The sequence below is a fragment of the Mobula birostris genome, chromosome 20, assembly GCF_030028105.1.
Source record: "Mobula birostris isolate sMobBir1 chromosome 20, sMobBir1.hap1, whole genome shotgun sequence".
In the NCBI taxonomy this organism is placed as follows: Eukaryota; Metazoa; Chordata; class Chondrichthyes; order Myliobatiformes; family Myliobatidae; genus Mobula; species Mobula birostris.
This window is the reverse complement of record NC_092389.1, coordinates 42,893,231-42,908,041: the sequence shown is the minus strand read 5'-3', so window position 1 is coordinate 42,908,041 and position 14,811 is coordinate 42,893,231. Positions and strand designations below refer to the sequence as shown.

Here is a 14,811-nt window from a genome sequence, read left to right as displayed (position 1 = left end):
GATGTAACATTGAGGCTTCAGAAGGCACTGGTGAGAACTCACTTGGAGTATTGTGAGCAGTTTCATACAGAAAAGGTATGCTCACATTGGAGAGAGTTCAAAGGAGGTTCATGAAAATGATTCCAGGAATGAAAGGCTTATCACATGAGGAGTGTTTGATGCCTCCAGGCCTGTACTCACTGGAATTTAAAAGAATGAGGGGGGGAATCTCATTGAGACAAATCAAATGCTGTAAGGCCTCAATCGAGTGTATGTGGAGAACATGATTCCTATAGTTGGGGTGTCTAGGACCAGAGGGCACAACCACAGGATAGAGGAACATCCATTTAAAATGGAGATGAGGAGGAATTTCTTTAGTCAGAGGATGGTGAATCTGTGGAATTCTTTGCCATAACCGGCTGTGGAGACTAAGTCATTGGGTGTATTTAAGGCAGAAGCTGACAGATTCTTGATGAGTCAGGGCATAAAGGTTACAGGGAAAAGGCAGGAGAAAGGGATTGAGAAGGGAAAGGGATCAGCCATTATAAAATGGCAGAGCGGATTAGTCATAGCCATACTTTATTGATCCCCGGGGAAATTGGTTTTCGTTACAGTTGCACCATAAGTAATTAAATAGTAATAAAACCATAAATAACTAAATAGTAATATGTAAATTATGCCAGGAAATAAGTCCAGGACGAGCCTATTGGCTCAGGGTGTCTGACCCTCCAAGGGAGGAGTTATAAAGTTGATGGCCACAGGCAGGAATGACTTCCTATGACGCTCTGTGTTACATCTCGGTGGAATGGATTCAATGGGCCAAATGACCTAATTCTGCTCCTATGTCTTATGGTCTAAGAAAAGAATTAAAGATAGAAATGAAACTTGATTTTACCACAGAACCCACATTGTAATTAAAAAAGGATCGCTATTTGATTCCTAAAACTGAATGGTTATAAGTAGCTATAATTGTGATGGAGAGTGGTTTAGATTACAGTCGCATTCATAAAAACAAGGGTTAACAAAACTAAAATTACAAGCAGGCTTTACAGCCTAACACAGAAGCCACATCCACAATCACTCCCTCTATGTACTTCAGTGAACAACTTCTTTCCATCTGCAGTTCTCACAAACAATACCAGTGCCTGCATCACAAATGGGGGACTGGGTTCAAATTATGGACTTATTTTGTTTTTTCACTTCCACACCAGGACATGTACTAGATGTCCAATCTCTAAAATACAACCCTTCTCTCACTCGTCCCCACTTTGTTTCAGAAGTGGTGACAAGCTGTTAATACTTATTAGCCAGACAATTATATGAGAACTTTTAAAATCAGAATTACTTTGGCCAATATGTGTGAAGATTAAAAGCTTTTGGAGACCTGCTCTCTAACAACTGTGTGTTTCCTTCCTTAGCACAATTACAAACTTTTGTCAAACAAATTGAATAAAGATAAAAATCTAAATTTCCATTGCCTGTCCTTTCTGGTCACTACCAGTACATTCAAATTCCAGAACATCCATCAACGTTAATGTTAGCTTCTCTATCGAACTGAATTTCAGGGGATTGTGCCAGCACAATGCAGCCATTTGCACATTTAAAAAATTGCTTTTCTCACAGATAAAGCTGCCAAATTAGGTGTGAAATTAGGGCCAGTAATCTGTACCATCAAACAGCACTTCATTTTCAGAAATTATATTACTTCAGGGAAGACTCTTTATCTTCCTTCTCAGGATTGGTCAGAAAGCAGATTCTCACAGCCACAATGAACTGGTTTATCGCCAGGATTTAAACCACCATCATTTGAAGTCTCCCGATCAGTGAGATTCCTTTGGGCCATTTAGGACGGGGACACACACACACACAGAAAAAAAGATGCCACTTTATATACACGTTTGTACAAAGTTTGTAAATAACATGCACAGACCATATATTTTTTCGGCAATTCTCTTGCTCGTGGTTTCAATCTTCATGTCCTCCTCTTAATAGAAAAAAGATCTGGTATCTTCAAAGGGCTAACATTTTACATTGAAAAACATTCAGCTAAATTACCTTTAAATAATGCAGCAAAGGTAAAAATTATGACAGTATGCTTCAAGGTAATATTACAGAACAATACGAACACTGTGGACAGTATTTGTTAGTATGTGCAACATTAAGTCTTTAGAGATGGTTTAACTCCATTTCAGAGTACCTGTGACACTCTGACTACATAATGGCCTTTAAAGTACTAGTTATTGAATATGATGTTCAAGTTAATAAGTCCAAATGTTCAATGCCCATTTCCTTATCTAAGTGACTGTGCCACTGTAAATGTAAATGGAGTGTTCAAAGAACCATCTTGTACTTACGAACTTGCTGTGTTGTGAACGTAATGATCTGGCTGGCGTCACCAGTTCCCTTCCCATTCACAGCAGATAACCGAAGGTTATATGTGGTCTCTGGAGAGAGTCCACTGATGGTAATGGCATTCTCGGAACCTAGAACTGTCAGATATTAAAAACTGTTACATAAATTACTTTTATGATTTCCACCTTCACCTCCCAGCTTCTTCCTTTATCCCACCCCCTCCTCAACCTACCTGGCTTCACCTATCACTTCTTCCCCCCCCCCCACCCCCATTTTTTTTTATTCAGGCATCTTCCCCCTAAATTTTCAGACTTGATGAAGGGTGTTGGCCCAAAAAATCAACTTTTTATTCACTTCCACAGATGCTGCCTGACCTGCAGAGTTCCTCCAGCATTTTGTGTGTGCGTTGATCTGGAATTCCAGCATCTGCAGAATCTCGTGTTTAGAATTACCACGCTCCCTCACACTGTCCAGATAGCATGAAAACATTGCTTTGGGATCCGAAGACACAGGAGTAGAATTAGGCCATTCGGCTCATTGAGTCTGCTCTGCCATTCTATCTTCATTGATTTTTTATCCATCAATTCTCCTGCTTTCTCCCTGTAACCTTTGACATCCTGACTAGCTTAGAGATTTAAATGTTAACAAATGCAGGAAATGGTCTAGAAGTAGCTCACCTTGAACACTGGATGCATTTAATCCCTATCATTACTTTATATGTGCTGATTATTATGACTTTGATGGAGACAGAGTTTCATTCGTACAGAGTGTATTAGAATGATTTAGAGGAGGGATGTTCTCATTCAGAAAGACAGGAGGCATGGGATTCATGGAAAATTGGCTCATGAATTCAGAACTGCCTGCCTGCAGAAGGCAGATGGAGTATATTTTATTTGGAGGCCAGTGACCAGCGGTGTTCCATGGGGATCTGTATTTATTTATTTATTTATTTAGATACAGCAAGGAATAGGCCCTTCGAGCCACGCCACCTGATAGACATCTGATTTAACCCTAGCCTAACCATGAGACAATTTACAATGACCAATTAACCTACCAACCGGTATGTCTTTGGCCTGTGAAAGAAAACTGGAGCACCCAGAGGAACCCACACAGTCATGGGGAGAACATACAAACTCCTTACAGGAAGCTGCGGGAATTGAACCCGGGTCACCTGTACTAAAAAGCATTGTGCTAACTACTACACTACTGAGTTGCCCCATCTAGGGTCCTGCTCTTTGTGATTTTTATTGATGACTTTGATGAGAAAGTGGAAGGGTGGGTTATCAAGTTTGCAGTTGATCAAAGGTGGTTGACATTGTGGAAAGTGTAGAAGGCTGTCGTAGGTTACAATGGGACTTAAGACAGGATGTAGAGCTGGGCTGAGAAGTCGCAGATGGAGTTCAATCAGGGAAGTGTGAAGTGATTCACTTTGGAAGGTTGATCTTGAAGGTAAGTACAAAGTTCGTGGCAGGATTCTTAGCAGAGTGGAGGAAAAGGGGGATCATGAGGTCCACTGATCCCTCAAAGTTGTCACGCAAGTTGACAGGATAATTAAGAAGGTGTATGGCGTGTTGGCCTTCATGACTCTGGGAACTGAGTTCAAGAGTCACAAGGTAATGTTGCAACTCTATAAAACCCTGGTTGAACCACATTTGGAATATTGTGTTCAGTTCTGGTTGCCTCATTATAGGAAGGATATGGAAGTTCTAAAGAGGGTGCAGAGGAGACTTACCAGAGAATTGCCTGAATTAGAGAGCATGTCGAATAAGGAAAGGTTGAGCAACCTAGGGCTTTTCTCTTTGAAGCAAAGCAGATTGAGAGGAGACTTGAAGAAGGTGCTTAAGATGATACAAGCTACAGAGTGGACAGGCAGTGCCTTTGTCCCAGGGCAGAAATGTCCAATGCAAGAAGGTATAATTTTAAGGTGACTGGAATAAAAGTACAGTGGAGGGGTATCAGATAAGTTTTTTTTACACAACGAGTGGTAAACATGTGAAACATACTGCCAGGGGTAGTGGTAGAGGCCAGTACATTAGGGACATTTAAGAGAATCTCAGATAAGCACATGGATGAAACTAAAATGGAGGGCCATGAACGGTTAGATTAATCTTGGAGTAGGTTAACACTGTGGGCCAAAGGCCTGTATGTTCTCATGCACATTGGCAGAGACAGGAGCTACTCTAGGCCTTCCTATGACATTTGGTAAGATTCCCCAGTTTATTTCTTTTGGAGCAAATAATGTTTTAACTGCCTTAACTTTATTGAAGATGTGTATTGTTAACCAATTTTGAAACAGAAACCCAGGGCAATTTGTACAATGCAAGCTGTCAAAAATATAAGTTACGATTTTGGTCTGTAAGATTTGTTGCTGGGTATAATATTCTAATTGAGCTGGAAAGGTCACTGAAATGAAGAACATAAAATGTTCTGTACAGGATAACTGGTTACCAGGAACAATGGAATATATTTTAAACTGCAGACTTGTCCAAACGTTATTCATGCTGCTTTCGATCTGTAAGTTAATGCTGCACAGCCCTCATTATGCCATGCACCTTTAGAGCCACAGATTTTATGCTTTATAATGAGGTGTCACCTAGTCCTCTGGATCGCTGCCAACAAGCCAGAAGTAGTATACCAATTAAAACAACAGTGCAAGAGGCACTTAAAAATGTGGAGCTTTATAACAATTATTGAACTGGATTCCTTACAATGTTCTGTCTATTCTCTTGAGCATGGAATGGATTACCTTCTACAGATGTAGTACAGTTTATTTTTGCTGTAACTCAACTGAATTATAATGGAAGTCATATCTCTGTACAATTACGTAACTTGTATCTTCCATCCATTACGAGCTGTATTTTTGCACCAAGGTTTTCCAAGATATTATTTGTTATCATTTTTACAGACATCTCCTTATAATTTGTGCATTCACCTGTACTAATAAATAAATGAATTTATTGTGAGCAACACACACAAAATGCTGGAGGAGCTCAGCAGGTCAGACAGTGTCTATGGAAATGAATAAACAGTTGAAATTTCAGGCTGAGACCCTTCACTGGTCAGCATCTGTAGAATCTCTTGTGTTTGTATTCACTGTGAGGTTGTTATTAATAACTGGATGTTAAGAAATGAACTCAGCATTTCATGGCAGGTCGTGATGACGACCTCTTCTTCTTCCCCCTCACCTGATCTCCATTTCACTGGAACTGTTATCCTCTAGTTGTCTCCAGGCCACACCCATGGACAGAACTGGAGTGAGGCCCAAACATAATGTTACCTTGTCTTTTAGAGGTCTGCTATCAACAGTTCTAGGTGGAAGGATTCCATTCCTGGTATTTAACTGTCCCCATTAAGCCATTTCAACTCATCCGAGCAAAGAAATTCGCTTTGGTCTACACATCACTACCGCACCACCTTTCCCATTCAAAACTAATTTACGACTCTCTCTTAGTTGTGATAAGGGGTCATAGACCCAAAACATTGACTGTCTTTCTTTCCACAGGTACTGACTGGCCTGCTGAGTTTTTCCATTATTTTCTGTTTTCATTTTGAAAATGTGCCAAGATTTTCTAATGGAGTCAATAAGCAGCTGACTCTCATAAGAAACAGAATAATGCTGCAGTGACGTTCATAGAACATACATCAGAATAGCATGGTACAAGCCCTTCGGCCCACAATGTTGTGCCAACCTCTTAACCTACTCTAAGATCAATCTACCCCATCCCTCCTACATAGTGCTCTGTTTTTCTTTCATCCATGTGTCTAAGCATCTCTTAAATGCCCCTGATATATCAGCTCTATCACCACCACAGGCAGTGACACCCACCACTCTCTGTAAAAAACTTACCTCTGCCATCTCCCCTATACTTTCCTCCAATCACCTTAAAATTATGTCCTTCATGTTATCCATTTCTGTCCTGGGAAATAGGCTCTAACCATTCACTCCCTCTATGCCTCTTATCACTTTATACATCTCTATCGAGTCACCTCTCATCCTCCTTTACACCAAAGAGAAAAACCCTAGTTCGCTCAACTTTTCCTGATAGATATGATCTCTAATCCAGATAGACGATGATAAAGGATGTTGGCCTGTATGCTGTGGCTTTGAATAGAGACAGAACTGAGTTTGGTTGAATACAATGGGTGCCACAATAGTGTAGCGGTTAGTGCAGCACTATCACAGCTTGGGGCGTTCAGGATTTTGGAGTTCAATTCTGGTGCCATTCTGTAAGGAGTCTCTCTATGTTCTTCTCGTGGAATGCATAAGTACTCTCTGGGTCCTCCTACAGCCCAAAGATGTACTGGCTAGGTTAACTGGTCCATTGTAAATTGTCCCGTGATTAGGTTAGGGTCAATCGGGTTTGCCGGGGGTTCCTGGGGTGGTGTGGCTCAAAGGGTTATTGCAAAAATAGTGATGGACAAGCTTGGAGTATTGTATTCAGTTTTGGTCACCCTGCTAGAGGAAAGTCCACCCTTTCCTCGCTCCCTGTTCATTGCACAAAAGCATCTTCCCCAGGCGTGAATGTAGGAAAATCACATTCACAGCCCGTTGTCCATCACCCAGTTGCCTTTGCGGACTTACCTTCCTTTGCATCTGCATTTTTGGTGAACCACTCATCAGCGCCCTGAACTTTCCACTCGACCAGGTACTTGAGGACTGGGACACCACCAGTTGATTCAGGTTCCTCCACTTTAATCTGTGCTGAGCTGGAATACGGAACTGTAGTCAACACAGTCGGAGCAGATGGAGTCTCTGCAACAGTAAAAGTAAGAACTAAAATACAAACAGTACTGCCAAGAAGGTCCTCAAAATTAAACATACCAATACATTCAGATTTCTAACAGAGTCAAGATTCAGGATTCAAGATTATTTTGTGCCATTTCCAGCACACGAGTGTAAAGAAGAACAAAATAATTGTTATTCCGGATCTGTTGCAGCACCAAGAAACCACAATAAGACGAAGAACACAATGATAAAAAAACACAATAAAAATAAATACATTAGATAGCTTATACACACGGATTGATTGTCTGTCCATAAAGTGACGCTGAGCACAGGAGTGTCTGTACATAAGGTGACTGACAGGAAATGATAAAGTGGTGGTGGTTGGGGTGTGAGGGGTGGGTTAATGAGTGGAGGTGTTGATCAGCCTTACTGTTTGGGGAAAGTAACTGTTTTTGAGTCTGGTGGTCCTGGTGTGGATGCTACATAGCCTCCTCCCTGATAGAAGTGGGGCAAACACCCCATGAGCAGTGTGGGTGGGATCATTCAAGTTCAAGTTCAATTGTCATTCAACAATACCTGAATACAGCCAAATGAAACATCGTTCCTCTGGGGCCAAGGTGCAAAACACAGTGCCAACAGTCACACACAGTACAAGGCACATATAAGATACCATTTGGGATGTTACTGGCCCTTTCCAGTAACTTCATAGAGTCACAGAGTCAATAGAAAAATACAGTGCAGGCACAGTCCCTCGTGTGTAGTTTTTCACTGATTCTATTGTGTTTCTTTGTTCTACTGTGAATACCTTCAAGAAAATTACTCTCAGGCTAGTATGTGGTTCCTAAGGTTGTCATAGCCAGGAGTTGTTGTGGGGATAAGCTCCCACTACCTATAAAGTGCGCCAAATGGTGTGCGACTCCAACAGCCTCTGACAACCAAGTCCAGCTCTTGGGCTTCACATGTGGCTTAGCTAGTAGGCCCAGCGGAACTGTTTCTACTGACAAGGGAAGGGGCAAAGGCGGACAACTGGCGCCTCAAAACTAGTTGCTTTGGGCAGGTGGGGCTCGGCAGCCTTGGAGGGCAGCTCGCCTAGGAGAAGGAAAACTCTGATTTTAAACCTCCACTGCCTTGTAGCCATACCCACCCATGGGAAAGGCTTTGGGAGTAAACCCTGAGGAAGAAATCCAGAGCCGGGGTCCCTAAGGCAGTTTGATGTTGTTTACAACTTCACTCTGGCAACCTCTGTGACAACACTGGTGCCAAGCTGTATGAGCGCTTGCCCTTCCCTTGGACTACATCAGTGACGTGGAGAGGGGGAGACCCACTGCACGGGCAACAGCCAGTTCATCAAATCTTCCCGCCCAGGCTTGCGCCCTGGAGAGGACACAGTCCTCCAGAGGCACAAACCCATGATTCCCTGGGATCACTTGCTGCCTGCTACTATACATAATTCGATGATAAATTTACATTGAACGTGGATTTCCCACTGGAAACCAGAGGCCCGGAGGCTGCCTGTCCTGGGGTTGGAGGCCTGACTGTGTGTGAGTGTGAGGGAGGAAAGGGGCTTTCTTTGCATCTGTTTTTATTTCATTTTGGTGGTGGTGTTGTTTCTGTTGTTCTGCTAATCACTCTGGGCACGCAATGTTGATGCCAGAAAGTGTGGTGACACTTGCGGCCTGCCTCCAGCACACCCTTGGTTGTATTCGTTGTTAACACAAACAAACACATTTCACTGTATGCTTCGATATACGTGTGATAAGTAAGTGAATCTGAAATCTGATGCCCAGCCAGCTATTCCCTATTTCCTGTGTTTGGCTCTCTAAATCCCACCCCTCCCCCAAGTACCTATCCAAGTGCTTTTTAAATTATGCTATTGTACTTTCTCTGGCACCTCATTTCACATGGTAACTACCCTCAGGTTCCTTTTAAATCTTTCCCCTCTCATCCTAACGCTCACAAGAATGAGACTCTCACAACCCCATCTTCTGCTGAGAAAAGAAAACAGTTTCTGTTGAAGGGTCTCGGCCCATAATGATGAGTGTATCTTTTCCATAGATTCTGCCTAGCCTGCTGAGTTCATCCAGCATTTTGTGTGTGTTGCTCTCATTCAGGAAATGAGAGGTTGATGTCATTAGAACTCTGCATCAAATTGCAGCTTTGTCTTCATTGGCAAAGGGCAAAACTGTAAACAAAATTTTGTAGATGTTGTACCTTGAGTGAGGGGTAGCTCCAGTTCCTGAAAAGGGGAGGGGGTACATTTCAAAAGCAGGCAGAAACAGGGGCCTTGCAGGTTAATCCTGCTTGTGTAGCAAATGAAAAATGTTGGAGGAACTCAGGCAGGATCTCTGGAGGAGAATAAACAGTCGACTTTTCTGGTCAAGCTCCTTCATCGGTCTTGATGAAAGATTTTGGCATGAAACATCGATTGTTTATTCCCCTCCAGGGATGTTCATTTTCCTCCTCTCCCGACTTGCTCGGTTCCTCCCGCATTTTGTGTGTGTTGCTCAAGATTTCCAGCATGGTACAAAGAACAGTACAGCACAGGAACAGGCCCTTCAGCCCACAATGTTGTGCCGAATCAACTAAAAAGTAAATCAAAAAACCCCAAAAACTAATCTCTCTTATCTACACAATGTCCACATCCTTCTACAAACAAGAGAAAATCTGCAGATGCTGGAAATCCAAGCAACACACGCAAAATGCTGGAGTAACTCAGCAGGCCAGGCAGCATCTATGGAAATGAGTAAGCAGTCGACTTTTAACACATTTCCATAGATGCTGCCTGGCCTGCTGAGTTCCTCCAGCATTTTGTGTGTGTTCCATATTCCTTCATCTTCCTCATATTCATGTGCCTATTTAAACCTCTCTTAAAAGCCTCTAATGTATTTGCAGGAGTGACCAGAACTGTATGCAATACTCCAGATGTGGCCAAACCAGAGTTTTATAAAGTTGCAACATAACCTCCTGACTTTTGAACTCAATAGAGTTCAAAATGGAGCATCTGCAGAACCTCTTGTGTTTAGTCCTGTTTGTGTACTGTACCTTATAGATGCTAAAGGATTTTGGGTACACCAAGATAGTCCTGTTTATAGATCTTGGATACACCAGGTTAGCTCTGTTTGTATATCCTGGGTGAACTAGGTTAGTCCTGTTTCTGATCTTGGGTGAACCAGGAGAGCCCTGTCTATGGATTTTGGATACACCAAGAGAGGTCTCCTAGATCTGGTGAACATGGGTTCTGAGGTCACAAAATAGAGAATGGTGCTAAACAGGGAAATGAAGTGGATGACCGCAACTGGCAATAAAGCAATTTTCTAAACCACCCGCTTGGAACAAGCCTTTGGCTTTGTGGTAGAGTTCTTGTCCAAGTTAGAAGGTGCCAAGTCCACTCCTCTACTGACAGGGCAAATGAGTGAGAAAATCTCCGTTGATAACCAGTGTCAAAGATCTGGTGGGTTTCTGTAGCTGCTATTTTCTTGGTTGTAGCAGTCCTTCTCTCTTGTAAAACTATCCGTCCTACGATGAAGTTGGCTACAGATGCAGAGGGAGCATTCCTGTTCCTTCTGTCAGATCTCATCAGCCTGAGACTCTTCCCACTATTTATCCTCTTCTTCAGGTAGAGGTATTGTAACTTTGATCATAATAGAAGACAATTATGAAGCACTTAGCTCTCAAAACTGGCATGTTGACCTTTGCTGATTAATTACTGATCAGACATGCCACCACTGCTGAATACTTGCTTAATACTGATGAACACGGAGGAATATTTTCATCCACTGGCAAAATGCAATGAAACAATGGGAGAAACAAGTTATAATTATGCACCCATTAATAGGGAACGTCAGCTGAGATTATACCGTTGTGAAGCAGGTGAGTTTTACCCTACAGATAACCTGTTGTTGCAATGGTAATCCTGCTCAGTATTAGAGGAACACCAGGTTCAGACAATCCGGGAATGAAAGATTTATCATATGAGGAACAATTGATGGCTCTGGGCCTGTACTTGTTGGAATTTAGAAGATTGAGGGGATCCCATTAAAGTCAATGAAATCCTAGATAGAGTGGATGTGGAGAAGATGTTTTCAATAGTGGAGGACTCTAGGACCAAAGGATACAGCCTCAGAATAAAGGGACGTCTATTTAGAATGGAGATGAGTAGGAATTTCTTTAGCCAGAGCACAGTGAATCTGTGGAATTCATTGCCACAGGCGGCTATGGAGGCCAAGTCATTGGGTGCATTTAAGGTGGAGGTTGATAGCTTCTTGATCAGTCAGGGTGTGAAAGGTTGCAGGGAGAGGGCAGGGGAATGGGGTTGAGAGGATCAGCCATGATGAAGTGACAGAGTAGACTCGATGGGCCAAGTGGCCGAATCATGCTCCTATGTCTATGGTCTTTTGCAAGAGGAGGAAATCTATATCCAGATATTGACAACCATCGGAACAGTTAATTTTAATTAGACATCTCTTACTATTTTTATAAAAACATTAAGGGCGAAACAGTAGTGTAGTGGTTAGCATACATTTTACAACACCAGTGATCAGCAATCGGAGTTTAATTCCCAATGCTGTCATTAAAGGGCTTGTACGTTCTTCCCATGAACACACGGGTTTCCTCCAGGTGCTCTGGGTTCCTCCACATTCCAATGATGTTCAGCTTAGGGTTGACGCTGGAAATATGATGACGCTTGTGGGCTGCCCAGCGCATCCTCGAACTGTGCTGGCCACTGACACAAATGGCACATTTCACTGTATACTTGAATGTTTCAACGTACATGTGAAAAATAAATTGGACCTTTAAAGACAAGAGATTCTACAGATGCTGAAAATACAGAGCAACATACATAAAATGCTGGAAGAGCTCAGCAAGTCAGGCAGCATCTATGGAGAGAAATAAACAGTCATTGTTTTGGGCTGAGACCTTTCATCAGGACTGGAACGCAAGGGGAAGAATCCAGGATAAGAAGAATGGGGAGAGGGGAATAAATACAAGCTAGAAGGTGATTGGGGAGATCAGGTGAGAAGTATGGAGGTGGATGGGTAGGGTGGGATGAAGTGAGAAGCTGGGAGATGATAGCTGGAAGAGGTAAAGGGCTAAAGAAGAAGCATTTCGATAGGAGAGAAGAGTGGACCATGGGAGAAAGAGAAGGAGAAGAGGCATCAGATGGAGGTGATGGGCAGTGAGTGGAAGGGTTAAGAGGGTAGCCAGAATGGGGAATGGAAGAGAGAAGGGGGAATGGGGAGAAGCTATCGGAAGTTAGCAAAATCAATATTCATGCCATCAGTTCGAAGATACCAAGATGGAATATAAGGTGATGCTGAGAGTGGCCTCATCATAGCAGTAGAGGAGGCCATGGAGAGACATATCTACATGGGAAAATTGCATACATAAACAAGACTGCATAACCGTCTCCAGCACAGGGCACTAAGTGCCCAAAAAATGGTTTATCCATGGGTAGACATTCCGACATTTCACCTCTGCTGCCACAATGAGGCCACTCTCCAGGTTGGAGGAGCAAAATCTTATATTCTGTCTGCAAGCCTCAAACCTGATGGCATGAATATTGATTTCTCTGACTTCTGGTAACCTTTTCTCCCATGGTCCACTCTCCTCCACTATCAGATTGCTTTCTCCCCAGCCCCTCAAGCACACTGGCCCAGCAACCCTGATTTACCTCTAACCTAATCACAGGACAATTTAGAATGACCAATTAAACTAACCGGTATGCCTTTGGACTGTGGTAGGAAAGCGGAGCACCATGGGGATAATCCACAGGGAGATTGTACAGACTCTTTACAGACAGCGCTGGAATTGAACTCCAAACTCCAGAATGTCCCAAGCTGTAATAGCATCCTGCTAACCGCTACACTACTGTGTCTTTCTCTGATTAAACAATGGCAGCATAAGATGAGGTCAAACCATCACTACCCTACAATGATTCTGTCCTTCCCATCTCAAGCTCAACCCATCTTGCTGCAACCTTTGGATATTGCCCCGCTTATCAGATTAGTTTATTGCCAGAGGAACCAGGGTGCACAAGAAGCTCATAGAATAAATATTAAGTTTCATTAATACAGGAATAATTACAGTGATGAGCGCAAAAGTATTGGAATGGTGCCGTAAGACCATGTGACAGAGAAACAAAATAGCCATTCTGCACATCGAATCTGCTCCACCATTCAATCAAAGCTGATTTATTTTCCCTCTCAACCCCATTCTCCTGACTTCTTCCTTACTAATGACACCTTCACTAATCAAGAAATTACCAACTTCCTTTGTAAGTATACCCAATGACTTGGACTCCAGAGCTGTCCGTGGCAATGGATTCCAAAGGTGTCTTTCTATTCTGAATAAAGCACTCTGGTCCTAGATTCTCTCACTGATGAAAACATGCTCTCTACATCCACTCTGACAGAGAATCCAGGATGGTTTGTTGCCTCCCAGGTGCCAGGGTCAAGGATGTCTCTGATCGATTGCATGACATTCTGAAGTGGGAGGGTGACCAGCCAGATGTCGTGGTGCACATCGGTACCAATGACATAGCAAGGAAGAGTGAAGAGGTCCTGGACAGTGAGTATAGAGAGCTTGGTAGGAAGTTGAAAAGCAGGACCTCAAGGGTGGTAATCTCAGGATTGCTACCTGTGCTAGGTGCCAGTGAGGGTAGGAATAGGATGCTCTGGAGGAGGAACAAGTGGCTGAGGAACTGGTGTAGGGGGCAGGGTTTCAGATTTCAGGATCATTGGGACCTCTTCTGGGGCAGGTGGGACCTGTACAAGAGAGACGGGTTATACTTGAACCACAGGGGGACCAATATCCTTTCAGGCAGGTTTGTTAGTGCTATTGGGGAGGCTTTAAACTAGATTTGCAGGGGGATGGGAACCAGAGTGCCAGAGCTGACAGTGTGGCTGGGGTGAAAATAAATGATGTTGAAAGTTTAAGCAAATCCGCTGATAGAAAGGTTGTGAGTGGTGGTAAAAATCTTCTGATGTGTATATATTTCAATGCTAGGAGTATTGCGGGGAAGGCAGATGAGTTGAGGGCGTGGATTGACACGTGGAATTATGATGTTGTAGCAATTAGTGAAACTTGGCTACAGGAGGGGCAGGACTGGCAGCTTAATATTCCAGGGTTCCGATGTTTCAGATGTGATCGAGGCAGGGGAATGAAAGGTGGGGGAGTAGCATTGCTTGTTAGGGAAAATATTACAGCAGTGCTCAGGCAGGACAGATTAGAAGGCTTGTTTACTGAGTCCTTGTGGATGGAGCTGAGAAACAGGAAAGGTATAGCCACATTAGTGGGATTGTATTACAGACCACCCAATAGTCAACGAGACTTGGAAGAGCAAATCTGCAGAGAGGTAGCAGGCAACTGCAGGAAACATAAAGTTGTGGTGGTAGGGGATTTTAATTTTCCATACATTGATTGGGACTCCCATACTGTTAGGGATCTAGATGGTTTAGGGTTTGTAAAATGTGTTCAGGGAAGTTTTCTAAATCAATATATAGAGGGACCAACTAGAGGGGATGCAATGTTGGATCTCCTGTTAGGAAATGAGTTAGGACAATTGACATAAGTCTGTGTAGGGGAGCACTTTGGTTCCAGTGATCATAACACCATTAGTTTCAATTTGATCATGGACAAGGATAGATCTGGTCCTAGGGTTGAGGTTCTGAACTGGAAGAAGGCCAAATTTGAAGAAATGAGAAAGGATCTAAAAAGCGTGGATTGGGACAGGTTGTTCTCTGGCAAGGATGTGA

General features: G+C 43.0%; 1 protein-coding gene across 7 annotated transcripts in view; it reads right to left on the bottom strand.

Annotated features, from left to right (window-relative positions):
* The window catches only part of LOC140185152 (neural cell adhesion molecule 1-like), a 722,060-nt gene that overhangs the window by 149,520 nt on the left and 557,729 nt on the right, over nt 1-14,811 (bottom strand). For all 7 annotated transcript variants that reach the window (XM_072238532.1, XM_072238533.1, XM_072238530.1 and 4 more), the window contains 2 exons: nt 6,914-7,084; nt 2,334-2,468 (listed from right to left, as the gene is read on the bottom strand). In XM_072238532.1, coding sequence (XP_072094633.1) covers nt 2,334-2,468; nt 6,914-7,084 — 306 coding nt within the window. The remainder of the gene's footprint in view (nt 1-2,333; nt 2,469-6,913; nt 7,085-14,811) is intronic.